Source organism: Vespula vulgaris, chromosome 1, assembly GCF_905475345.1.
Source record: "Vespula vulgaris chromosome 1, iyVesVulg1.1, whole genome shotgun sequence".
Classification (NCBI taxonomy): Eukaryota; Metazoa; Arthropoda; class Insecta; order Hymenoptera; family Vespidae; genus Vespula; species Vespula vulgaris.
The window spans coordinates 4,185,253-4,212,766 of record NC_066586.1 but is presented as its reverse complement, the minus strand read 5'-3'; the positions used below and the strand labels follow the sequence as shown (position 1 = coordinate 4,212,766).

The 27,514-nt window shown below is 32.8% G+C and overlaps 1 protein-coding gene and 1 long non-coding RNA gene across 5 annotated transcripts; both read left to right on the top strand.

Moving 5' to 3' along the window:
* The first annotated feature begins 546 nt into the window (after nucleotides 1-546).
* LOC127066693 (beta-TrCP) lies at nucleotides 547-10,686 on the top strand. Of its 4 annotated transcripts, none has more exons than XM_051000718.1 (9): nucleotides 547-689; nucleotides 5,913-6,147; nucleotides 6,238-6,424; nucleotides 6,556-7,012; nucleotides 7,106-7,479; nucleotides 7,615-7,693; nucleotides 7,766-7,952; nucleotides 8,043-8,090; nucleotides 8,331-10,686. In XM_051000718.1, exons 1-8 carry the CDS (start codon nucleotides 645-647, stop codon nucleotides 8,051-8,053), a joined length of 1,575 nt encoding a protein of 524 aa, XP_050856675.1. In that variant the 5' UTR covers nucleotides 547-644; the 3' UTR covers nucleotides 8,054-8,090; nucleotides 8,331-10,686. The 4 variants fall into 4 exon arrangements, with proteins under 4 accessions (XP_050856675.1, XP_050856681.1, XP_050856702.1 ...); XM_051000724.1 differs by having other exon boundaries at nucleotides 627-766; XM_051000745.1 differs by lacking the exon at nucleotides 547-689 and adding an exon at nucleotides 743-762.
* A 3,440-nt stretch (nucleotides 10,687-14,126) lies between these two features.
* LOC127067758 (uncharacterized) lies at nucleotides 14,127-19,491 on the top strand. The gene is made up of 3 exons (XR_007782749.1): nucleotides 14,127-16,937; nucleotides 17,368-19,242; nucleotides 19,338-19,491. It is a non-coding gene; the product is annotated as an uncharacterized LOC127067758 (long non-coding RNA).
* Nucleotides 19,492-27,514: the final 8,023 nt, after the last annotated feature.

The window sequence follows — 27,514 nt, the reverse complement described above, 5'->3', positions numbered from 1 at the left end:
TTATAAAGGCGTTAGTATAGAGTGAGGGGTGGGGGTGAAGTCGACTAGCGTCGAATCGTATCGTGCGGCCGTTCGCCCTGCCTACGCGACGACGGCGACTCCCGTGGCGTTTCTCTTTTTTCCCCCCCTTTATATGTATCGTCGTATCAACTCGGAATATCATCGTACGTACACGGGGTGCTTCTTTAAAGCTTGTCGTGACGCGTAGACCCTTATGTATATATCTTACTACACGGTGATATTTTTCCTCGGTTATTACTAAAATGTTGTCTTGAGTTAGCTGTATATGGCGAAGGAACGCGAACGTCGTCGTTGATCGTGTTGAAGCAAAGGTAGCGGCAACGGCAACGACAACGACAACGCCAGCGCCGGAGACAGCAGTGTCGAATCGCTCGATTCGTCTCGCTTGAGTTTCCTTTCGATCATTTCTGCTTGCTCGCTCGCCCGTTCGTTCGTTCGTCGTTCGTTCGTTCATTCGTTCGTTCGTTCATTCGTTCGTTCGTTCGTTCGTTCGTTCGTTCGACGTTCATTCTCTTGTAGCCGCTTCCGCGTGCTTTTCTCGGATCGATCCCTTTTTAAATTCGGGACGACGTCGTTTACGGAGGTGCGACCGGTGCGTGGTGCGTGTAAAACGTGATCTCAACATGGAAACGGATAAGATCATCGACGACGAAAATACAAATCTTCAGGTGCGCAGTGTATCACTATTTTTCACCCGAAACCCACCGCCATCTTATGTTTCCTTGTGACGAAAGGAGCTGAGTGCGTTAGTATATATATACACACCCTATGTATGTATGTGTGCGGACGACGAGAAAGAGAGAGATAAGTTGAACGAATGACGAGTATGTGTAAGAACGTGAGAACAAAAAATGAAGGCAGGAAGAAAGATATCGTGGTTTTTCGTTTGCGAACTGCGAGCTCGTGTTTGTTGCACGTGCTTTCTCATATAACACCTGGAATTATTCGAAAACATCGAGCTTCGATAAATCCATAACTACGAGAGTGAAAATGAGGTTAAATGACGCTTAAAGTTTATTTTCCTTTTTCCACTCTTAACTTATACGGGAATTTTGAGAAATGTTCAGTGTATATCATTCACAAGGGTTATTTAGTACGCATATGTATATATAAGACGAGTCACGTGATTGATCAAGCTACATTTATCAAAAGTTGGGAAAAGAACATTTGATCGTTTATCGATATAGATTATTATGGTATTATGTCAACGTTAGAATATTTTTTATGGACTGATACGATCAATAATCTCTCTCTTTCTCTCTCTCTCTCTCTCTCTCTCTGTCTCTGTCTCTGTCTGTCTGTCTCTCTCTTTCTCTCTGTCTCTGTCTGTCTGTCTCTCTCTCTATCTGTCTGTCTGTCTCTATCTCTCTTTCTCTTTCTCTCTCTCTCTCTCTCTCTCTCTCTCTCTCTCTCTCTCTCTCTCTCTCTCTCTCTCTCTCTCTCTCTCTCTCTCTCTTCGTTAAACTTCATCCCATTGGTCTATTTTATATAACTTTGTTTCTCTTGTATTGTATATTCTATTTATTATTGTTACAATTCTGAAATAGAGAAAACTATTGTCTAATATTTGTCATTTATCCTTATCGATCACTATGAATCATGCTTTATTTTCTATTTTTCTAAGTAAGACCTACGGTACGGCTTAATTCGATATTTTCTTATCATGTTTATCTTTATGAATAAAAACATATGTGTTGAAAAAATAAGTAAAATACAAAATGTTCATTAACAGAGAAATGATCCATTCTTAAATTATTTAAATTATTAAAATATTTTTTATTAGCGAAGCTTCTTTTATTACATTCAATTAGATTTAAGGAAAACAAAATAATCCAAATAGTTTACTTTTTAAACGTTGGATTTTTTCTTGAAACCGGTTTATACTTCTCAGTTGTATTTTATTTCGTCACGTTGCATAATCGTTGCAATAGTAAATTAATTCGTGCTTCTGTACGTGCATCTTGGCGGGAATACAAGAATCGTGCAATTAAATCAATATAAAATTCGAACAAATCTCTATTTCAATGGTTTTGTTCATTTTTATTATTTGTATGATTAAATTTTAAATTTTGTTTTCATAAATACGTTTTGTAAATCAGTAAACAGTACTGCCAACCAAATAGAAGCTGTCTTAAATGTTTGAAGAAAAAAAAGTAACTTTGATGACTTGAAATTTTGCCGCGTAAATGAATAATTCGTAATAATTGAGATAATTCTTTCTTGCCCTTTCTTTCTCTCTCTTTCTTTCTTTCTTCCCTTTATCTCTTCCCGTCTTTATCGTACACAGTGATTTCTAGAATCTGCAAATAACTTATACACTATATAATCAATGTTTCAGCTTCCTCTGTGTCATTATTTCTCCTTCGTCACATTTTCCCATATAATATTTAATATCATAACTTTTCAATGCCTTTTTCTTTGTTGCTATTTTTCTTTTATTATTTCTTTTTTTTTTTACATCCGCTTTATAAACGAACTACCTTCGAATATATCCGATAATCGAAACTTCTAAAAGGATATTTTATAATATCAACCATTAAAGGTTATACTTTTGACATTTCTTTATATTGTTTATACATCAATGAAATCCGATGAAATTCGAAACATTTCGTAATTTAAAATGTAACTTTTGCTTCGTAATGAATAAAATTATAAAAGGATGACATTTCATTTTTCAAAAACGATACTTTTTTTCACATCACGTAAATGTAAATTTCTCGTTACGATGAGTAAAATTACAAATGGAGGATATTTCACGTTTTGAAAAGCTTTGTTTTATACAAGGAAGTAAACGTAGTGATTTCGTCATAATTCATAAAAGAAAAAAGAATCAGTGCGTTAATCTAAAGTATCATATATACATCTGAAAAAATGATACGTTATTTCGTTATCTTGATTAACTAGAATTATTATTATTATTATTATTTTACTTTTCGTAAATTCACAAAAGCTTAAGGCAGTACATTTAAAACTTTGTTATAATTTATCTTATTTGATGAAATATTATTCTGGTCAAGTGTTAGAAATCAAATCAAAATACATAAACGCAATAAATCGCAGTCTCTTCCAAAAAATGATTTTAGTCGTAGATTATTTCGTAATTGACTCGATTTACCCAATTATGCTACAATTTCCTCAATTAATCGCATGAATTCTAATTCCCAATTTATCTGTTCTTTCCTACACAAAATATGATTATCGTTGAGACAATACAATAAAATTCAACTACTATTCGTAAAAAATCGGTCAAATATTGATTAGAAACTAGTGATACTCTAATTATAGTGTATTCTCATAGTATTTTGTTGTTTAGATTGCATAACTGACCCATCCGAAATATAACGGGCAAGCAATAAAGGAAATAATCGCGCATGTGGTTCCTAAGTAGGACGTAGCGTGTGTATATATGTATCTATGTATGTGTCATGCCTATTATATACATATATTGTTTTGTGAGGCGGTGCTTCAGAATCTTGCAAAGGTGCGCGCGAAGACAAAAGAGCCGAGGAACGCGTAGATTCGACACGAGTTCGCAGTACCGTTAGGTCGGGAGCACTTGTAGCATTTTCAGGCAATTGAGAGCTCTACGTTTGTCTGTGGCTAGACCTTCTTCTTTATTGCTATAGTAGACACAGACCGCTCGACAGCAGCAACTTAGAAACGATCAACATAAACGATATAATTGAGGAAATAAAGCAAATATTTTTTCTTGAATTTTATTCATTCGAATTCGTTTGATATACGCAGATATATGGTACATAGGTGTATAGGTATATGAATAATAAAGATATATCGATCATTGTTCTGTCGTTGAAAACTTAAAATTCAGATTGGTTTTGTTAAACAAGTATTTGAAAATGAAGATAAATCAATATTATTTTGTAAGCTTGCTATTTATTGAGTTAGTATTTTTAATATACTAATATATGATTATTTGATCAGTATTTATAATATATTAATGCAATCCTGACATTTAATTATTTGTACTGTAACTGTAAATTGTTAAGTGTCGTTATTGAAAATTCGCTTGATTTTATTAGCCTTTTTCTTAGGGTGGAATTGCGCAAAGTATAACTTTGTCATCATATTATGCAAATTATTGATTTTTCATACAAGCTATATTAAATTAATATAGAACGAATCATAAATGAATATATGTCAACATAACGAACGGTTGATTGCCCTGAAGATATCAAGATATATACTACATTCACTTAGAGTTCTTAATTCATGGAGAATTTTATCAGTTAACTATAGTAACTTTTAGTAAGAAAAGGGTTAAACAAAAATATTCAGAAGTATTTATGTGTATTCATTTGAAAATTTAGAGATAATTTTTTTATCGTTAAAAATTCATTGTGTTTTCTTAAACAATTCAAAAGTAAAGATAAATTTGGAATTACAAAGTATTAATCTTATTATATATGATGATTATTTTTCGTAATCCACTAATCAGGTTGTACGTAAACGTACAAGGCGCGGGAAGGTAGTATGATTTTTAAAAGGTCGACGATCCCTCGTGCACTTTCATACGTACGACCTGCTGACCTAACGTGATTTCAAATCGATACTTATATTATTTAAGGAGAAAGATTCTTATATTTCTTACCTTATTTTTTTCGTTTTCCTTTCCTTTTTAACATTATTTATCAATAATTTAGTATCAAAGACACGATAATTATTCCTAATTAAATTATTTCGAATACTTTCTTTTCTATACTTTGTGCAACAATTTTATTATGATTGTGCTAATAATTAATATTTTCATGCAAATACATATTATTGATTAAAAATATACATTAATGATTCACACATTACCGATATATTGAAATCTGTATCAACTAAAGAGATAAGATTTAGACTTGTAGATAATGAAAGTTGACGAAAGTCAATTCTACTTATCGTAAAGAAAGAAAAGGAAATATGTCATATTTATGTCCTAAGTAAATATGAAACGGTGTTATATGTTTCCCGTAAGCACAAAAGATTTTTATGTATGTGAGTGCGCGTTATGTGCGGTGAAAGTATGGATGAAACGGTCGAGTTTCTCAGTGTGCCGTACTGCACGAGCTATTCTTTGTGTAACTTAGCCTTTATTTCATTTCTTCTCAATATTCTTATGCAATAAAAAAAGATAGATTTTATTTTTATGATGTTATATAAATATGAATTTTATACAATGGCTAAGAGAATTTGTGCCTTTTTATTATTATTCATTGTTTGACCGTTAATCGAATATTACGTCTGGGGAAATAAATAGAATTAATATGATTAACGCGAACATCGAAGTTGTTCTCTCATCTATTTAAGATATTCATGTTATCGGAAACTCCGCTATAATAATTATTTATTCGCGCAATATTATCTCACTGACTTGCGATCAATATATTTGCATTTTTCGTTCATTGTACTTTATTTGTTCGTTTACTTTATTATTAGATGATCGACGATATTTTTCTTTCACGATTTTTACGATTTATATTTATGTGCATATGTACGTATCATTTGAATCTTTCATCAATACGCGTGAATGATAATATGGAAGGTAAAAGACGGTTGTCAAGGTAAACGTGAAATGGCAATGTGAGGACGCGTAATCAAATTTAAAACAGACGATATGACTATAAAATCGACATTTTTATTAAAATCACCTTTAATAAATATGTTTTACAAATCAATCCGCGATTTTATAACGTATATGCATTAACTTGGCCTCTTGTATAAATATGTATGACAATGTAATAATTATGACTCTCAACGAATCGAAAATAAGTTTTTTGAAATTGTAAATGAGTTTGTGTTCAGAAAAATATTATTTAATTGTCAATTTTGAATATTTATTTTGAGTTACTTTGTTAATTTTTATTCTTTATGTATATTTGTGGTTACAGTTTCCAATGACGATTCTCTATGATCCCACTCGTAAGAAAGAACCTTCTATGGGTGTATCACCACAGTATGGTCAAGAAAGAGAAATTTGTATGAAATTATTTGAGAAGTGGAGTGAACCAGAACAAGTTCACTTTGTTGAACAATTATTAGCACGTATGTGTCATTATCAACATGGACACATCAATGCATATCTGAAGCCAATGCTTCAAAGAGATTTTATTTCTCTTTTACCAAGTATGTATATTTTATTTATTGAGCTGTTGTATTTAATATTAATATATATTTGTTGCGATCTTTATGAAATAATTGAACGATTTTAATTAGAAAAAGGATTAGATCACGTGGCAGAGAGTATTCTTTCATATTTGGACGCCGAATCATTGACAGCTGCAGAATTAGTTTGCAAAGAATGGTATAGAGTTATCAGTGAAGGAATGCTTTGGAAGAAATTAATTGAACGTAAAGTCAGGACGGATTCAGTTTGGAGGGGCCTAGCAGAAAGGAGAGGATGGTGAATATTTCCTTATTAAGAAATATGAAATTTATCAGCCACTTTCCAAAGAAGTAGAGTATGCATGTTGATAGTTTATTGTTTTTAAACAATTATGATATTAACATATACTTTCCTTTCTTTTTGCATAGGATACAATATCTGTTTAAACCTCGACCAGGAGAGAGTCATCCGAATCATAACTTTTACAGAAATCTTTATCCCAAGATTGTTAAAGATATTGATAGTATAGATAATAATTGGAGAATGGGTAGATTTAACCTTCAAAGAATAAACTGCAGAAGTGAAAATTCAAAGGGTGTTTATTGTCTACAATATGATGACCAAAAAATAGTCTCTGGATTAAGAGATAATACAATTAAAATTTGGGACAGAAATACATTACAATGCATTAAGGTGTTGACTGGTCACACAGGTTCTGTCCTATGTTTACAATATGACGACAAAGCCATAATATCAGGCTCTTCGGATAGTACAGTAAGAGTGTGGGATGCGACAACAGGTGAGATGGTTAGTACGTTGATACATCATTGCGAAGCAGTATTACATCTCAGATTTAATAATGGTATGATGGTCACTTGCTCGAAGGTTAGTACGAATATTGTTTACCTTAATATATTTTAAAATATATATTTTTAATTAGATATAGTTAATATTATAAGAATATTTATTATCGTATAGGATCGTTCGATAGCAGTTTGGGACATGACATCACAGAAGGAAATTGCATTGAGAAGAGTACTTGTGGGTCATAGAGCAGCAGTGAATGTAGTTGATTTTGATGAAAAATATATCGTTTCTGCTAGTGGTGATAGGACTATTAAAGTATGGAATACATCCACCTGCGAGTTTGTACGAACGTTAAATGGACATAAACGGGGTATAGCGTGTTTGCAATATAGGGATCGCTTAGTCGTGAGTGGCAGCAGTGACAACACTATTAGATTGTGGGACATTGAATGTGGAGCATGTTTACGTGTTTTAGAAGGTCATGAAGAATTGGTCAGATGTATACGATTTGACAGTAAACATATTGTTAGTGGAGCATATGATGGGTATGTATATATTTGTATTATCTCTGCAATAATGGTAGATATTAACATTTTTTTTATAAATTTAACTTATAATAACAGAAAAGATTATTGACCACTCATGATGCTCACATTATGTTTGTTTCGTTTATGTTGTAGAAAAATTAAAGTATGGGATTTGGTAGCTGCATTAGATCCGCGTGCACTTGCAAATACTTTATGTCTGCGTACATTAGTGGTAAGATCTTTATAAAAATTTTATTATCCTGATATAATCAAATTCGTCTTATATATTTTTGTACGAATGTAGGAACATACTGGACGTGTATTTCGTCTTCAATTTGACGAATTCCAAATAGTATCATCATCACACGATGATACGATACTAATTTGGGACTTCCTTAATTTTAATCCATCAAATGGATCTGTATCTAGCGGTCCAGCAGCACCAATTAATGCTTTAGCTGCCAACCAATCTGGTACCAGATCTCCTTCTCGTATGTATAATTAAATTCGATTTTTATATGCAAATGTAAATATATTTTTATTTGTAAACATTAACATTTTTTCTTTTTCTTTTTTTGCAGCATTCGAGTGACTCATCAACAGGAAGATTCCTTTATTGTGATATAATTGTAAGTGTTCGTTTAATTGATCACATTATAATAGATTTTATAGTTATTTATACATTCATTTAGAAATTGATATTTTTGACTTATCGTCTATCTACCTTATTTGTAAAATTTAGAGAGGGATTATAATAATATAATAACTTCATAGATTTTAACAATAAATTTCTTTTGATAATTTTACACGTATTTCCTAATATAATTTATTAAAGAAATCTATAAAATAATAGAACTGTTCTGTTTCAGACAAGTGGTTAGTGAGTGAATTGAATGTGTTCACGATAGTGTACACAAAACATGAAGAATAAGTGTCCAGTGTGAACAGCGCCTAAACAGACACAGACATCCTAAAACTCTTGATCATGGACTTTGGTTTGTTATTTGCAGTGAAACTCGAAAGAAATTCCCTTGAGATAGGAGATATGTACTGACTTATATAAAAATATTAATTAATTTATATGCGCTTGAGGCACACACACTGCGTTTAGTAATGAACAGTATATTAAAACCATATAAATACATCCCATGGATTTGCCGTCTGCTATGGCCATATCTGGATTTCTTCTACGCTCTATGATACGATAGAAGTTGACCATTTTACTACTATGAAAAAGACTTGAAACACGCAACAAAATGAAAATGTTTTAGGGAGGCTGGATACACTTAATAAGATATTAGATGTATTATAGTAAATTAATGATTTTTTTATATAATTAATTTATGCTAAGGAAATTGTAAACTGTTGTCTGATCGGGATACTTATTTTGTGTGAATGTGAAAATGCAACTTCATAAAACAATTATGACAATTATCATGTTTCATCACTTTCAAAGGTAGCTAAGGTGGATCGCTATATCATGTTAAGTAGCATTGATATAACATGAAGAACTAAATGTATAGAGAGATTATTTTTTTCTTTTTTTTTTTCTTTTTTTTGTAGATACTATTATTTTGCAATATTCATTTTACATAAAAATGGGTAAAAGTCAACTATTTCCGCGTTGCCACATGGCAAAATGTTATTTGCATTTAAAATATTATGTTCGACATATACACAGAGAGATGTAAATATTCATGCAGGCAATGTAGTATCTCTGAAACAATGTAGTTGCTATAAAAAGTTATTGTAACTTGATTATTGATCTCGGATAGAGCATAATTTTTATGTTGTGTGTTTAATGTGTACTAATGATATTTCTTCGGATTAAATATTGAGGTTATTTTATCAATTTAAAAATTTCTCTAAAGCAGTATCGCTCTTAAATGAAATTTTATGTTTATGTCCAACGTCGAATAGATGATTTTTGTTATAATGATCAATAGAAATACAATATTGCGTATAGACATTTACATATGATCTTATTAAGCCATAAAAAGAAAATTATTTGTTTTCCAGGTTGTCATAAAATGTAATAATGTATTTTAGTATGTAATACCACACAGCAGAGATGAGATATTTTTATCCTGTTGTAATTTTTATAATGTTCCAAAAAAAGAACCGAAGCTTATTATACGTATGTAATTTCTGATATTAACTCAATACATGATTTGGATTTTGCATCGTATATTTCCAGTGTGTGTGTGTATATGTGTACATATATATAATATATATGTATATGTATATACATACATATATATACATATATATACACATACATACATATATACATACATATATACATACTATACACATATACATATACGTATACATACATATATAGACGCGCACGCCCGCGCAGCACACACACACTCATCAAGTATTAATGAAAAATATTGAACGGATACATACGATATTTTCGCGAATAATAGCTCTTATCGTGCAAACGTAACAGCATGTAGCCAAATTGGGTACAAAAAATTGTGATGTTAAAGCTAGGAATGATAATATGAGAAACTTTCTATATATAACCGTAAGTATATACGGGGATATGTATATACGGGGGTAACAGTGTAAAATTATACTTTTATAAGTATTTAATGCATTCAAAATTTTTGTGAAATGTAAATTGTAGAGATATTATAGAACAAAATTCTTATAAATTATTAACATATTCTTCGTGTGCACATACCCAATTATATTACAGTTATGCTGTCTATGAATGCACATATGTAGATTTTATGAGAAACCATAAACTACATTTTCCTGCTAAGTGGTACAAGTGTATCTTTTACTTAGATTGGGGTCTTAAACCATTCAATGAATAAAGTCATTATTATTAAATAAGAATATAAAGTTCTTTAATAAATTGTTTTCAGATAAAACTTATTAAGCAATATTATTAAGGATACTTCATATAGAGCCAAATGTTTCTTAGACAATATATAAGGCATTGTAGTAGTAATTAAGGCATTACATTTTTTTTTACTCTTTAAAATCATTGCACTTAGTAATATGGCTTGGTCATAACTTACATATTTATAGGCAATGGAGGTAAAGATGTTGAAATATCTATAAGAAAAAACATTGTGATGCTTACTATTAATATTAACATGAAATTTCATGTATGCAGGTTTAATTAAGTGAAAATGAAATGAAGGCTGTGCAAAAGCTATATTCAAAATATAATACCTACACAACTGGATGAGGCAATTTTAATAAGAAGTAATTTCCATTATTGTCATCCCTTTGGAAAAGACAAGTATTAAAACATATCAGAGGTATATAAATAATAACAACAAATTTATGAAATATTTAATAAATATTAAAATATCCTACAAAGTTAAAGAAGCCTGAAAGATGGAAGAATACCTGAAAAGATAAAACAAAAAAATTAAATATTTAATAAAAATGTTTAAAATGAACTTTTCTTCTTAAAAAGAAATAACAATAAATTACATATAGCTTGAATTATTATTATTGATGAGATAATCTTATATGTGCATAACAAGATGCAAATGATATTATATACTTTTAAAGTAACAAAATTATAATATTTACATATGATGTTTGTAATAATCATATTTGAAATATGGCTATACACATTTTCTGAAAAAATAATTGAAATGTAGCATGTCGCTATAACATTTAATACAGATTGATCTGTATTATTTGTAATATATCCATGCTTAAAAAATCATGAAAAAAGAAAGCAAGAAATTTATACAATTGTATAAACTCTACAAGCACTGCTACAAATACTGTGCAAAATGGATTGTTTTAAATTAGAACTAGTCAACATGCTGCACGGTACAGTTCCTCTCTTGTCGATTTTTTTTAAACTATTACCATTTGTGTTTCATCTTTTTGCCAAGATTTATGTGTATGTACAATAAATGTTGATTGTGAATGGAATAGCTATACTCGTTGATATATAAGAAAATATTTACCTTGCTGATGCTGTTTTATGTAAGGATCAAGATAATTATGAGATAGCTATTCGTTGATAAGACAAAAAAAGAAATAAGGGATATCTTTAAAGTAAAAAACATATTTTTTTTAGGCTATATCAATCATATTGATCTGTACGTTATTACTAAAGTTTTTATATATTTGGATATTCATAATATTGTTTGCAACAATCAGAGTTGTCTGAAAAAGTATGATACAAATTCATTTTATTAAGGCCCCAATCTGATTAATACGAGGCTTACGCTTGCTACTTCAGAATCTTGTGGAAACAGGTATGTTTTACAATATAATGGAAAATTATTTATTTACGAATAAAAATTGATAATTTATTGATGTGTGTGTGCGTGCATGCATGTATGTGTATACGTATGTATGTATGTATGTGTTTGTATATATGTGTATATGCTATTCTTTCCATGAAGTAGCCGCTGGCTTCCTTGTTTGTTTATATAAACCGATTTTCACGCAAAATAATTAAATTTAATATTCCAATAGAATTAGATTTTGAAATTGCGATTTAATATTAACAAAAACAAATTTTTCGCTGACTTTGATAATTATCGGTTTAGTTTCCTTCAACATTCTGACGAAGAAACATCGAAAGTTACTTTCGGTACAAGCAAGTTTTAATAATTTATATCTTTGATAATCTTATAAATATTTAAACATGAACAATATTAGAAAGATCGTAAAATATTATCACTATCAAATAAATTCAATTTAATCTTTCCGTAAACATAAATTACGAATTCGAGAAAGAATAATTAATAAATCAGAATATTTTACTAACATTTAAACAATATGCGAAGTACATAAATTATAATAAATTAATATTTAAACAATAGAACATTTTTAGCAATATTATAAAGATCGTTAGACTGCATTAATATAAAATAAATAAAATATGATCTTTTCATAAAAAGAAATCGCGAATTCGGGTGGGAATAATTATTAAAACAGATTATTTCATTAACATTTAAATAATATACAAGATACATGAACACTAATATTAAAACAATTTATAATAATAATAATATTAATATTTAAATAATATTACATAGGCTTAAAACTTACATGGCTCATAACACGTTCTAAACGTAAATAAATTAAATTTAATATTTCAATAGAATTAAGTTTTGAAATTGCAGTCATCTCTTTCTTCTAATATCAACGAAAAAGAACTTTTTACTGATTGACTAAATTGAAGCAGTTCTTTTATGCATGGCGAAAAATAAACATCTAAGCAGTCTCCTTAATAGGTAAGTTCTAATAAATAATAGTTTGGATCATTTAAAGAATTATTTCAATAATTTGAAACGTTCGTGATGCAGAATTAATCTTTATACAATAGCATATTTATTTAAACATTTTTTAGCATGAAACGTATTAAATATATAATAGACGAATATTTAAATAGAGTTGAAATTTGAAGTGCGAAACAGATATCTACGTCACTATTAATACAAAAAAAATTTTTATTATTGATTCTTTTGATAACATCTTTTACTTCAGGATACTGGCTATGTATAATATAAACAAAATCAAACCATTGATCAACATTGACAGGTACTAGTTCAGTTTTGCTTTGTATTCCGACGAGTACACACCGCAGTGTTTACAGGACGCGTTGTCGGCAAGTAATAACGAAGAGTTAATGCAAGAATACTATTATATCACTCATTATTTCAATATTGCATGCAAATTATCTTATTTTATAATTGAATTGTGAAGTGGGGATATTTGGTTTCGAAAGACGACAACAAAATCGGACCATCGACCGACTTTGATTCTTTCTAGTTTAGTTTTGCTTTGTACTCCGAAGAGTACACATCGCAGTTCGTATAGTACGCGTTTTCCGCAGGTAATAACGAAGAATTAATACAAATATATTATCATACCGTCGTTATTTCAATATTCTATGTAAATTATTTTATTTTAGAATTAAATTATGAATAGGAGATACACGATTACGTGCGACGACAATAAAATCGGACCTTTGACCGACTTTGACAGTTTCTAGTTCAGTTTTGCTTTTTATTCCGACGAGTACACACCGCAGTGCTTACAGGATGCGTTGCCGGCAAGTAATAACGAAGAGTTAATGCAAGAATACTGCTATATCATTCATTATTTCATTATTGCATGCAAATTATCTTATTTTATAATTGAATTGTGAAGTGGGGATATTTGGGTTCGAAAGACAACAACAAAATCGGACCATCGACCGACTTTGATTCTTTCTAGTTTAGTTTTGCTTTGTACTCCGAAGAGTACACATCGCAGTTCGTACACTAGGCGTTCTCCGCAAGTAATAACGAAGAGTTAATAAAAATATATAATCATACTGTCGTTATTTCAATGTTCTAAGTAAATTATTTTGTTTTAGAATTGAATTGTGAAGTGGGGATATTTGGCTTCCAGAAACGACAACAAAATCGGACCTTCGACCGACTTTGACTCTTTCTAGTTTAGTTTTGCTTTGTACTGCGACGAGTACACATCGCAGTTCGTACAGTAGGCGTTCTCCATAGGTAATAACGAAGAATTAATACAAATATATTATCATACCGTCGTTATTTCAAAATTCTATGTAAATTATTTTATTTTAGAATTAAATTATGAATAGGAAATATATGATTACGTGCGACGACAACAAAATCGGACCTTTGACTGACTTTGACAGTTTCTAGTTCAGTTTTGCTTTTTATTCCGACGAGTACACACCGCAGTGCTTACAGGATGCGTTGCCGGCAAGTAATAACGAAGAGTTAATGCAAGAATACTATTATATCACTCATTATTTCAATATTGCATGCAAATTATTTTATTTTATAATGGAATTGTGAAGTGGGGATATTTGGTTTCGAAAGACGACAACAAAATCGGACCTTCGACCGACTTTGACAGTTTCTAGTTCAGTTTTGCTTTTTATTCCGACGAGTACACACCGCAGTGCTTACAGGATGCGTTGCCGGCAAGTAATAACGAAGAGTTAATGCAAGAATACTATTATATCACTCATTATTTCAATATTGCATGCAAATTATCTTATTTTATAATTGAATTGTGAAGTGGGGATATTTGGTTTCGAAAGACGACAACAAAATCGGAACTTCGACCGACTTTGATTCTTTTTAGTTTAGTTTTGCTTTGTACTGCGACGAGTACACATCGCAGTTCGTACAGTACGCGTTTTCCGCAGGTAATAACGAATAGTTAATAAAAATATATTATCATACCGTCGTTATTTCAATATTCTATGTAAATTATTTTATTTTAGAATTAAATTATGAATAGGAGATACATGATTACGTGCGACGACAACAAAATCGGACCTTTGACCGACTTTGACAGTTTCTAGTTCAGTTTTGCTTTTTATTCCGACGAGTACACACCGCAGTGCTTACAGGATGCGTTGCCGGCAAGTAATAACAAAGAGTCAATGTAAATATATTATTCTATCACTCATTCTTTCAATATCCTATGCTAATTATTTTATCTTAAAATTAAATGGTGAAGTGGGGATACTCTCCCACCCGTGACGACAATATAATCGGACCGATTGACAGGTAATGGTTCAGTCTTGCTTCGAATTTCGACTAGTACACATCGCAGTTTTCGCAGTACGTGTCCTCCGTAAGTAATAACAAAGGGTCAATGTAAATATATTATTCTATCACTCATTCTTTCAATATCCTATGCTAATTATTTTATCTTAAAATTAAATGGTGAAGTGGGGATATTCTCCCACCCGTGACGACAATATAATCGGACCGATTGACAGGTAATGGTTCAGTCTTGCTTCGAATTTCGACTAGTACACATCGCAGTTTTCGCAGTACGTGTCCTCCGTAAGTAATAACAAAGGGTCAATGTAAATATATTATTCTATCACTCATTCTTTCAATATCCTATGCTAATTATTTTATTTTAGAATTAAATGGTGAAGTGGGGATACTCTCCCACCCGTGACGACAATATAATCGGACCGATTGACAGGTAATGGTTCAGTCTTGCTTCGAATTTCGACTAGTACACATCGCAGTTTTCGCAGTACGTGTCCTCCGTAAGTAATAACAAAGGGTCAATGTAAATATATTATTCTATCACTCATTCTTTCAATATCCTATGCTAATTATTTTATCTTAAAATTAAATGGTGAAGTGGGGATACTCTCCCACCCGTGACGACAATATAATCGGACCGATTGACAGGTAATGGTTCAGTCTTGCTTCGAATTTCGACTAGTACACATCGCAGTTTTCGCAGTACGTGTCCTCCGTAAGTAATAACAAAGGGTCAATGTAAATATATTATTCTATCACTCATTCTTTCAATATCCTATGCTAATTATTTTATCTTAAAATTAAATGGTGAAGTGGGGATATTCTCCCACCCGTGACGACAATATAATCGGACCGATTGACAGGTAATGGTTCAGTCTTGCTTCGAATTTCGACTAGTACACATCGCAGTTTTCGCAGTACGTGTCCTCCGTAAGTAATAACAAAGGGTCAATGTAAATATATTATTCTATCACTCATTCTTTCAATATCCTATGCTAATTATTTTATTTTAGAATTAAATGGTGAAGTGGGGATACTCTCCCACCCGTGACGACAATATAATCGGACCGATTGACAGGTAATGGTTCAGTCTTGCTTCGAATTTCGACTAGTACACATCGCAGTTTTCGCAGTACGTGTCCTCCGTAAGTAATAACAAAGGGTCAATGTAAATATATTATTCTATCACTCATTCTTTCAATATCCTATGCTAATTATTTTATTTTAGAATTAAATGGTGAAGTGGGGATACTCTCCCACCCGTGACGACAATATAATCGGACCGATTGACAGGTAATGGTTCAGTCTTGCTTCGAATTTCGACTAGTACACATCGCAGTTTTCGCAGTACGTGTCCTCCGTAAGTAATAACAAAGGGTCAATGTAAATATATTATTCTATCACTCATTCTTTCAATATCCTATGCTAATTATTTTATCTTAAAATTAAATGGTGAAGTGGGGATACTCTCCCACCCGTGACGACAATATAATCGGACCGATTGACAGGTAATGGTTCAGTCTTGCTTCGAATTTCGACTAGTACACATCGCAGTTTTCGCAGTACGTGTCCTCCGTAAGTAATAACAAAGGGTCAATGTAAATATATTATTCTATCACTCATTCTTTCAATATCCTATGCTAATTATTTTATCTTAAAATTAAATGGTGAAGTGGGGATACTCTCCCACCCGTGACGACAATATAATCGGACCGATTGACAGGTAATGGTTCAGTCTTGCTTCGAATTTCGACTAGTACACATCGCAGTTTTCGCAGTACGTGTCCTCCGTAAGTAATAACAAAGGGTCAATGTAAATATATTATTCTATCACTCATTCTTTCAATATCCTATGCTAATTATTTTATTTTAGAATTAAATGGTGAAGTGGGGATACTCTCCCACCCGTGACGACAATATAATCGGACCGATTGACAGGTAATGGTTCAGTCTTGCTTCGAATTTCGACTAGTATACATCGCAGTTTTCGCAGTACGTGTCCTCCGTAAGTAATAACAAAGGGTCAATGTAAATATATTATTCTATCACTCATTCTTTCAATATCCTATGCTAATTATTTTATTTTAGAATTAAATGGTGAAGTGGGGATACTCTCCCACCCGTGACGACAATATAATCGGACCGATTGACAGGTAATGGTTCAGTCTTGCTTCGAATTTCGACTAGTACACATCGCAGTTTTCGCAGTACGTGTCCTCCGTAAGTAATAACAAAGGGTCAATGTAAATATATTATTCTATCACTCATTCTTTCAATATCCTATGCTAATTATTTTATCTTAAAATTAAATGGTGAAGTGGGGATATTCTCCCACCCGTGACGACAATATAATCGGACCGATTGACAGGTAATGGTTCAGTCTTGCTTCGAATTTCGACTAGTACACATCGCAGTTTTCGCAGTACGTGTCCTCCGTAAGTAATAACAAAGGGTCAATGTAAATATATTATTCTATCACTCATTCTTTCAATATCCTATGCTAATTATTTTATTTTAGAATTAAATGGTGAAGTGGGGATACTCTCCCACCCGTGACGACAATATAATCGGACCGATTGACAGGTAATGGTTCAGTCTTGCTTCGAATTTCGACTAGTATACATCGCAGTTTTCGCAGTACGTGTCCTCCGTAAGTAATAACAAAGGGTCAATGTAAATATATTATTCTATCACTCATTCTTTCAATATCCTATGCTAATTATTTTATTTTAGAATTAAATGGTGAAGTGGGGATACTCTCCCACCCGTGACGACAATATAATCGGACCGATTGACAGGTAATGGTTCAGTCTTGCTTCGAATTTCGACTAGTACACATCGCAGTTTTCGCAGTACGTGTCCTCCGTAAGTAATAACAAAGGGTCAATGTAAATATATTATTCTATCACTCATTCTTTCAATATCCTATGCTAATTATTTTATTTTAGAATTAAATGGTGAAGTGGGGATACTCTCCCACCCGTGACGACAATATAATCGGACCGATTGACAGGTAATGGTTCAGTCTTGCTTCGAATTTCGACTAGTACACATCGCAGTTTTCGCAGTACGTGTCCTCCGTAAGTAATAACAAAGAGTCAATGTAAATATATTATTCTATCACTCATTCTTTCAATATCCTATGCTAATTATTTTATTTTAGAATTAAATGGTGAAGTGGGGATACTCTCCCACCCGTGACGACAATATAATCGGACCGATTGACAGGTAATGGTTCAGTCTTGCTTCGAATTTCGACTAGTACACATCGCAGTTTTCGCAGTACGTGTCCTCCGTAAGTAATAACAAAGGGTCAATGTAAATATATTATTCTATCACTCATTCTTTCAATATCCTATGCTAATTATTTTATTTTAGAATTAAATGGTGAAGTGGGGATACTCTCCCACCCGTGACGACAATATAATCGGACCGATTGACAGGTAATGGTTCAGTCTTGCTTCGAATTTCGACTAGTACACATCGCAGTTTTCGCAGTACGTGTCCTCCGTAAGTAATAACAAAGGGTCAATGTAAATATATTATTCTATCACTCATTCTTTCAATATCCTATGCTAATTATTTTATCTTAAAATTAAATGGTGAAGTGGGGATACTCTCCCACCCGTGACGACAATATAATCGGACCGATTGACAGATAATGGTTCAGTCTTGCTTCGAATTTCGACTAGTACACATCGCAGTTTTCGCAGTACGTGTCCTCCGTAAGTAATAACAAAGAGTCAATGTAAATATATTATTCTATCACTCATTCTTTGAATATCCTATGCTAATTATTTTATCTTAAAATTAAATGGTGAAGTGGGGATACTCTCCCACCCGTGACGACAATATAATCGGACCGATTGACAGGTAATGGTTCAGTCTTGCTTCGAATTTCGACTAGTACACATCGCAGTTTTCGCAGTACGTGTCCTCCGTAAGTAATAACAAAGAGTCAATGTAAATATATTATTCTATCACTCATTCTTTCAATATCCTATGCTAATTATTTTATTTTAAAATTAAATGGTGAAGTGGGGATACTCTCCATCCCGTGACGACAACAAACTCGGACCTTTAGCCGACTGTGGCAGTTACTAGTTCAGTTTCGCTGTGTCTTCCGACGAATGAACTTAGAAATTTTCTTACCTTCTGAGAACTTTGACAATCTATCTCCACGATCATGGACTTAGAAATTTTCGTAGGATGCCAATGGAGCGAGTATTAACGAAGACTTAAAGTAAGTATATTTCTCTATCACATATTTGTTGACTGATTTATACAGTTTTCATTATAACAGTGATATTAATTATTTCGTTTGTATTTTTGTTTCAGAACCTCGTTGCAATCGTGCGCGTTGCAATGATGTAATCGAGTGTTAGTATCGCTAAAATAAATTTATCGCGAAGTAGAAGCAGTGTTTGTTCGTTCGCGTTTCGCGATTTAAATCATAAGTGTTTTTACAAAGACTGTGTGCAATGCAGTCGTTAGAATCAGTGTTTGTTCGTAAAGTTATTTGCTCTTTTATCAGTCGCACAGACTGAGTTTATAAAATATAGTAGAGTTCCGCGAATTAAATTCAGTGATCGTTCGTTAATAAACAACTACCGCGAATTAGAGTCAGTGCATCACTGAAGAGGATCTCGACCAACTTCGATGTCGACCTACCTCATTTTCAACCAACTACAAATCATCCACCCTCAATTTCGACCTAAATCGCGGTCCAGTGTTTTGGAGCCATCGCAGAACTTCTTAAGTAGTGAGTGAATTTTTAAGTCCCTCCGATCACTCAATCATGTCGAGGACGAAAGGTCCGAATCGGCACGAGTGATTGGTTGTAATTAATAAGTAAAAGAACATTTTGAGTGACCACGAGTAAATTTCTTCGGAAATTTACTGGTGAATGAATGGTTCGTTATTTTTTGATTTATTTATTAGATTAGGATAGAGTCTTCTTGTTTAAACGCGTTAATTATAATTATTTGAAATTTTGAATATTTAAATGTATTTTTAAATAATTTTCTCTCGCGAAGATAGTAAAGAATCGCGATATTTGCGAATTTTAATAATAAATAAGCAAGAAGACATTCGCGATGGATAGTCTCTGGATTACAAGCGAAATTGTATAATTTCTTTACTAATAATTAGAGTAATCGCTTGTAAGAAGGAGCGTTCAATGATTCTTCATTACATTTTTAAATAAAGATTAATCAATTTTATTAATAAAAGAAAAGTCTCGATAGAGTCATTGCTTTCAAAAGAATAGAGTACAGTTATTGATAAAAGACAAAGAGACTTGTAGAATCACAATGTGTAGAACATAGAATAACTTAATCAATTTTTAGCTTAGGATTTTCAGCAATTAATATAATAATTCTCGTTTCCCTCTGTATGCTTTCTCGATTTTTCGTTTCAGGATTAGTTTAGAGTTACGTTAGATTTATTAGTTTTATTCCACATTTTAGAATAGGAGATGGTTTTAGTTTTTTGGCATTGACGATAGTTATCGAATGTTCTATAGTAGTTGTTAGGGCACGAAGCAAAGAAGTAGCTATATGCTGAAAAGGCCCCCACAAATCGTGGCTCAAGAGGGCAACTATTAGACTATTGAGTTATTTTCTAAGGTTCGACAGAATCCTTCGAAAATGGCTCGTAGTTACATTTTAATTTTACCATGTTGTCACTCAAAATGCTCTTATATAATAATAATGTAATTTTCAGAAACTGAGAAGACGTAATATTCCGTTTCTCATCTCACATTGCCACGCGTACGCGAATAAAATTTAAAAATATTTTATACATTTTTATTATTAAAGTCAAGTAACTTTCAATAAATTGTAAACTTCAATAGTTTAAAACTTTCAATAAACAATAAACTTTTCGCATTTTTCTTTTCTAAAGTTCAATTAAATTCATAATTTTATTTTTATAAAATCAAGTTTTATATCAAAGTAATAATTACGAAACGTACAAAATATGCCAATTGTGAGGATCACTGAAAAGGGACTGAATAAACGTCCACATGGTGCTGATGCGAAGATACCGAGACGTGTACCAAGTTTTCTCTTTGTGATTTGTTACGGGAAGAGAATATTCGTTTAGATTAGAATCGAAAATTTTTCATTTTGATTTTCTCTTATAAATTTAAACTGAATTAAATTCAGAATTTTATTTTTCGTAAATAATATACACACACACACACACACACACATATATATGTATATATAATGAAATGACTGCATATAATGCGAATAACTGAAAAACGAAGGACTGTATATCACAGTTATAATAATTATTCTAAATTAATTATTCCAGTTTAATTACTCCAGTTTCTCTCGGGTGGGACCCTTGGGAGGGGCCCTCGGGTGTGGGCCTTAGGCGGGTTTCTTTCTTCCAGTAGAGAAAAATCGAACTCATATATTTATTGAGTACGCTGATTTATTGGATACTCTGATTTTCATCGAGTGAAACGATCTCCGAGATGCTTATCAATTGTTCCGAGTTCCATCTTTCTCCCGTTCATATTTCATGTATCTTTTCTTCGTTTCTCCTGTTCTTTTCTTTTCCACTTCTCGTTTTTCTTTTTCCTTTTCTCTTATTCTTTTACTTTTCTTCTGTTTCAGGTTAGATCACAGAGGGATCGATCGTCGATGGACCAATCATCCTGAAATTAATTTTTACAGGGAAGATTTAAGCGTATAAATGTCTTTTTTTTTATTTTATTTAATCATTAATTTATTGTTTATTTGTATTTTGATTTTAAATGTATATGTATATATAAATGGCTTTTTGTATATAACATTGCATATTATTTTTGCATGTAATTACGTAATTTCTTTTACACTTTTTCTGTTTCAAGTTAGGTGATCGCTGGACCTATCATCGTGGGATCTACACGGAAGTTAAAGGAACCTCTTCGCATATAATCTCTATTATATAGGAATTATATAGCAGAAAGGGTATGACTCCTTGCTTCCGTACGCGAATGATAGGGAAAACACTCACGCGCGTGACGGCCGGCACGCGCGTGGGTGTTCGCGATCGCGAGATTTAGTCCTACCGAGGACTTCGTTTTGTTCTTTGAAATAGCGAAATAGACACGACCGGTCGTGTCTCGAGATGTCTGAAGCCGACGGTGTGGACGGTGGAGCATTCTGTAAGCGGGGTTTTATACATCTCCAGTTTGCTGAGAAGCTCGAAGCTCCCGAAGCGGAAAGGCATCTCGGATCGTGGATTTTAGAGTAGAATCCCCGTTAGCCCGTGGGTCCCCAGATGCAGCAACCTCCAAGTGGTGGGACCTGGGTCGGTAATACTTGCGAAATATTGAAATCTATGTCTAAATTATATCTACAATCTATAACTAAATTATATATATATATATATACATATATATATATATATATAATTATATAACGCAAGCATTACCGGGCAAATGGCTGCATATTACAGTTTAAACAAATTATGTTAAATTATTGATTAAATCGTTGATTAATTACTCTGTCTTCTTTCGGGTGGGACCCTTGGGAGGGGCCCTCGGGTGTGGGCCTTAGGCGGGTTTCGTTCTTTCACTAAGGAAAAATCAAACTCAATTATGGTACTCTGATTTTCCTCGAATAAAATGATCTTCGAGATGCATATCAATCGTTCAGAATTCTATTTTTCTCACGCGAACATACGCAAATACTCTTTTTCACTTCTTCTCTTCTTCATTTCTTCTTTTCTTTTACTCTTTTCTATTTATATTTTTCTAATCATTTTTTAACTCTTTTTCTGTTTCAGGATAGATCATCGAGGGAGCGATCATCGAGCGAGGGATCATCCAGGGATCGATCATCATGGAATTAAATTTTTACAGAGAAATTTTTGAATTAAATGTCGTTTTGTATATAATTTTTACTCTTATATTTAAGTTTTCTAATCTTTTTAATTTTTGCTTTTTTATTTAATTTTTGCTTTTATATTTAGTTTATGTTACCTGTTTAATTTTTGCTTTTATATTTAATTTTTGCTTTTATATTTAATTTTTGCTTTTATATTTAATTTTTGCTTTTATATTTAATTTTTGTTATATCTAATTTTTGCTTTTATATTTAGTTTATGTTACCTGTTTCATTTTCGCTTTTATATTTAATTTCTGTTATATTTAATTTTTGCTTTAATAATTAGTTTATGTTACCTGTTTAATTTTTGCTTTTATATTTAATTTTTGTTATATTTAATTTTTGCTTTAATAATTAGTTTATGTTACCTATTTAATTTTTGCTTTTATATTCATCTCTTGTTTTATTCTTTGTCAGTTTCAGATTAGGTAATCGAGGAACCAATCATCGTGGGATTTTTACACGGAAGTTAATGGAACCTCTCTGCATATAACTTTTGTTATATGCAGGAAGGGTATGTCTCCTTGCTTCCGTACGCGAATGATAGGGAAAACACCCACGCGCGTGACGGCCGGCACGCGCGTGGGTGTTCGCGATCGCGAGATTTAGTCCTACCGAGGACTTCGTTTTGTTCTTTGAAATAGCGAAATAGACACGACCGGTCGTGTCTCGAGATGTCTGAAGCCGACGGTGTGGACGGTGGAGCATTCTGTAAGCGGGGTTTTATACATCTCCAGTTTGCTGAGAAGCTCGAAGCTCCCGAAGCGGAAAGGCATCTCGGATCGTGGATTTTAGAGTAGAATCCCCGTTAGCCCGTGGGTCCCCAGATGCAGCAACCTCCAAGTGGTGGGACCTGGGTCGGTAATACTTGCGAAATATTGAAATCTATGTCTAAATTATATCTACAATCTATAACTAAATTATATATATATATATATACATATATATATATATATATAATTATATAACGCAAGCATTACCGGGCAAATGGCTGCATATTACAGTTTAAACAAATTATGTTAAATTATTGATTAAATCGTTGATTAATTACTCTGTCTTCTTTCGGGTGGGACCCTTGGGAGGGGCCCTCGGGTGTGGGCCTTAGGCGGGTTTCGTTCTTTCACTAAGGAAAAATCAAACTCAATTATGGTACTCTGATTTTCCTCGAATAAAATGATCTTCGAGATGCATATCAATCGTTCAGAATTCTATTTTTCTCACGCGAACATACGCAAATACTCTTTTTCACTTCTTCTCTTCTTCATTTCTTCTTTTCTTTTACTCTTTTCTATTTATATTTTTCTAATCATTTTTTAACTCTTTTTCTGTTTCAGGATAGATCATCGAGGGAGCGATCATCGAGCGAGGGATCATCCAGGGATCGATCATCATGGAATTAAATTTTTACAGAGAAATTTTTGAATTAAATGTCGTTTTGTATATAATTTTTACTCTTATATTTAAGTTTTCTAATCTTTTTAATTTTTGCTTTTTTATTTAATTTTTGCTTTTATATTTAGTTTATGTTACCTGTTTAATTTTTGCTTTTATATTTAATTTTTGCTTTTATATTTAATTTTTGCTTTTATATTTAATTTTTGCTTTTATATTTAATTTTTGTTATATCTAATTTTTGCTTTTATATTTAGTTTATGTTACCTGTTTCATTTTCGCTTTTATATTTAATTTCTGTTATATTTAATTTTTGCTTTAATAATTAGTTTATGTTACCTGTTTAATTTTTGCTTTTATATTTAATTTTTGTTATATTTAATTTTTGCTTTAATAATTAGTTTATGTTACCTATTTAATTTTTGCTTTTATATTCATCTCTTGTTTTATTCTTTGTCAGTTTCAGATTAGGTAATCGAGGAACCAATCATCGTGGGATTTTTACACGGAAGTTAATGGAACCTCTCTGCATATAACTTTTGTTATATGCAGGAAGGGTATGTCTCCTTGCTTCCGTACGCGAATGATAGGGAAAACACCCACGCGCGTGACGGCCGGCACGCGCGTGGGTGTTCGCGATCGCGAGATTTAGTCCTACCGAGGACTTCGTTTTGTTCTTTGAAATAGCGAAATAGACACGACCGGTCGTGTCTCGAGATGTCTGAAGCCGACGGTGTGGACGGTGGAGCATTCTGTAAGCGGGGTTTTATACATCTCCAGTTTGCTGAGAAGCTCGAAGCTCCCGAAGCGGAAAGGCATCTCGGATCGTGGATTTTAGAGTAGAATCCCCGTTAGCCCGTGGGTCCCCAGATGCAGCAACCTCCAAGTGGTGGGACCTGGGTCGGTAATACTTGCGAAATATTGAAATCTATGTCTAAATTATATATATATATATATATATACATATATATATATATATATATATATATATATATATATATATATATAAAATTATATAACGCAAGCATTACCGGGCAAATGGCTGCATATTACAGTTTAAACAAATTATGTTAAATTATTGATTAAATCGTTGATTAATTACTCTGTCTTCTTTCGGGTGGGACCCTTGGGAGGGGCCCTCGGGTGTGGGCCTTAGGCGGGTTTCGTTCTTCCACTAAGGAAAAATCAAACTCAATTATGGTACTCTGATTTTCCTCGAATAAAATGATTTTCGAGATGCATATCAATCGTTCAGAATTCTATTTTTCTCACGCGAACATACGCAAATACTCTTTTTCACTTCTTCTCTTCTTCATTTCTTCTTTTCTTTTACTCTTTTCTATTTATATTTTCTAATCATTTTTTAACTCTTTTTCTGTTTCAGGATAGATCATCGAGGGAGCAATCATCGAGCGAGGGATCATCCAGGGATCGATCATCATGGAATTAAATTTTTACAGAGAAATTTTTGAATTAAATGTCGTTTTGTATATAATTTTTACTCTTATATTTAAGTTTTCTAATCTTTTTAATTTTTGCTTTTATATTTAATTTTTGCTTTTATATTTAGTTTATGTTACCTGTTTAATTTTTGCTTTTATATTTAATTTTTGCTTTTATATTTAATTTTTGTTATATCTAATTTTTGCTTTTATATTTAGTTTGTTACCTGTTTAATTTTTACTTTTATATTTAGTTTATGTTATCTGTTTAATTTTTGCTTTTATATTTAATTTATGTTACCTGTTTCATTTTTGCTTTTATATTTAATTTTTGTTATATCTAATTTTTGCTTTTATATTTAGTTTATGTTACCTGTTTAATTTTAGCTTTTATATTCATCTCTTGTTTTATTCCTTGTCAGTTTCAGATTAGGTAATCGAGGAACCAATCATCGTGGGATTTTTACACGGAAGTTAATGGAACCTGTCTGCATATAATCTTTATTATATGCAGGGAGGGTATGTCTCCTTGCTTCCGTACGCGAATGATAGGGAAAACACTCACGCGTGTGACGGCCGGCACACGCGTGGGTGTTCGCGATCGCGAGATTTAGTCCTACCGAGGACTACGTTTTGATTTTTGAAATCGAAATATAGACACGACCGGTCGTGTCTCGAGATGTTTGAAGCCGACGGTGTGGACGGTGGAGCAATCTGTAAGCGGGGTTTTATACATCTCCAGTTTGCTGAGAAGCTCGAAGCTCCCGAAGCAGAAAAGCATCTCGGTTCGTGGATTTTAGAATAGAATCCTCGTTAGTCCGTTTGTTTCCAGGTGCAGCAATCGTTGCATCACCCAAGGACCATGGAGGGACTTAGATTTTTACACGGGCGTTTAAAGAATCTTTCTACCTCAGGCATGGAAGGATTTCTTTTCTCCCGTTCGGGCAAGATAGAAGGACACTCGCTTATGACGGCTGGCAAAGGCGTTGGTGTTCTCGGGCGCGTTAAAATCCAACATTGGCTCTAACGTATTCAACATATTCGCGTGAGTATTTCCGGAATGCTCGCGTAAGTATCGTGACTGCGATAGATTCAATTTTGGGTTCCGGCGTTTGTCGCGAAAGTACGACCGGTTGCGCTCAAGTGATGATCGAAGCTTTCGATGTTGGATAGTTGAGCTATGCGTAAGTCGGTTCCCAAATGCGGAGACGCATGGGGCTGCAATTTTAGCGTTTGGAGGCTTGAATTGGTCGGGAGTGGAGATCGCCCCGTTGCTTTGCTTTCTTGATAGTAGTAGAAGTAGTAAAGAGTAGAGCCACCGTTAGTCCGTGGGTCTCCAGGTGCAGCAACCTCTACGCGGTGGGACCTGGGTCGGAAATACTTGTGATATGTCGAAATCTTGTAGGCTGCAAGTATCACCTTGCGAATGGCTGCGTTCTTTAAGATTTTTCCAAAATCTTTTCTATGCAATTCCAATTAAACATCGAACTTCGTGCATTTTACATTGATTCATACATCTTTCCTGTACTCGGAAATAAATACTCAAGGTTCATTATTCTAATTTCTTTCGGGTGGGACCTATGAGTTGGGCTCGTGGGTGTGGGCTTCTGTGCGGGTTTCCTCCTTTCAGTATCGAAAAATCGAGCTCGATTTTCGTACTCTGGTTTTGGTCGAGTGTAGCTACATTCTATGTCCATCTTTTCTTTTCCATTTCATCGTTCTCACACGTGCACGTGTTCTTCTCCGGATATGCCTTCTTTTTCCTCTTCCGAATTCTATCCTCTTCACATGCGCGCAT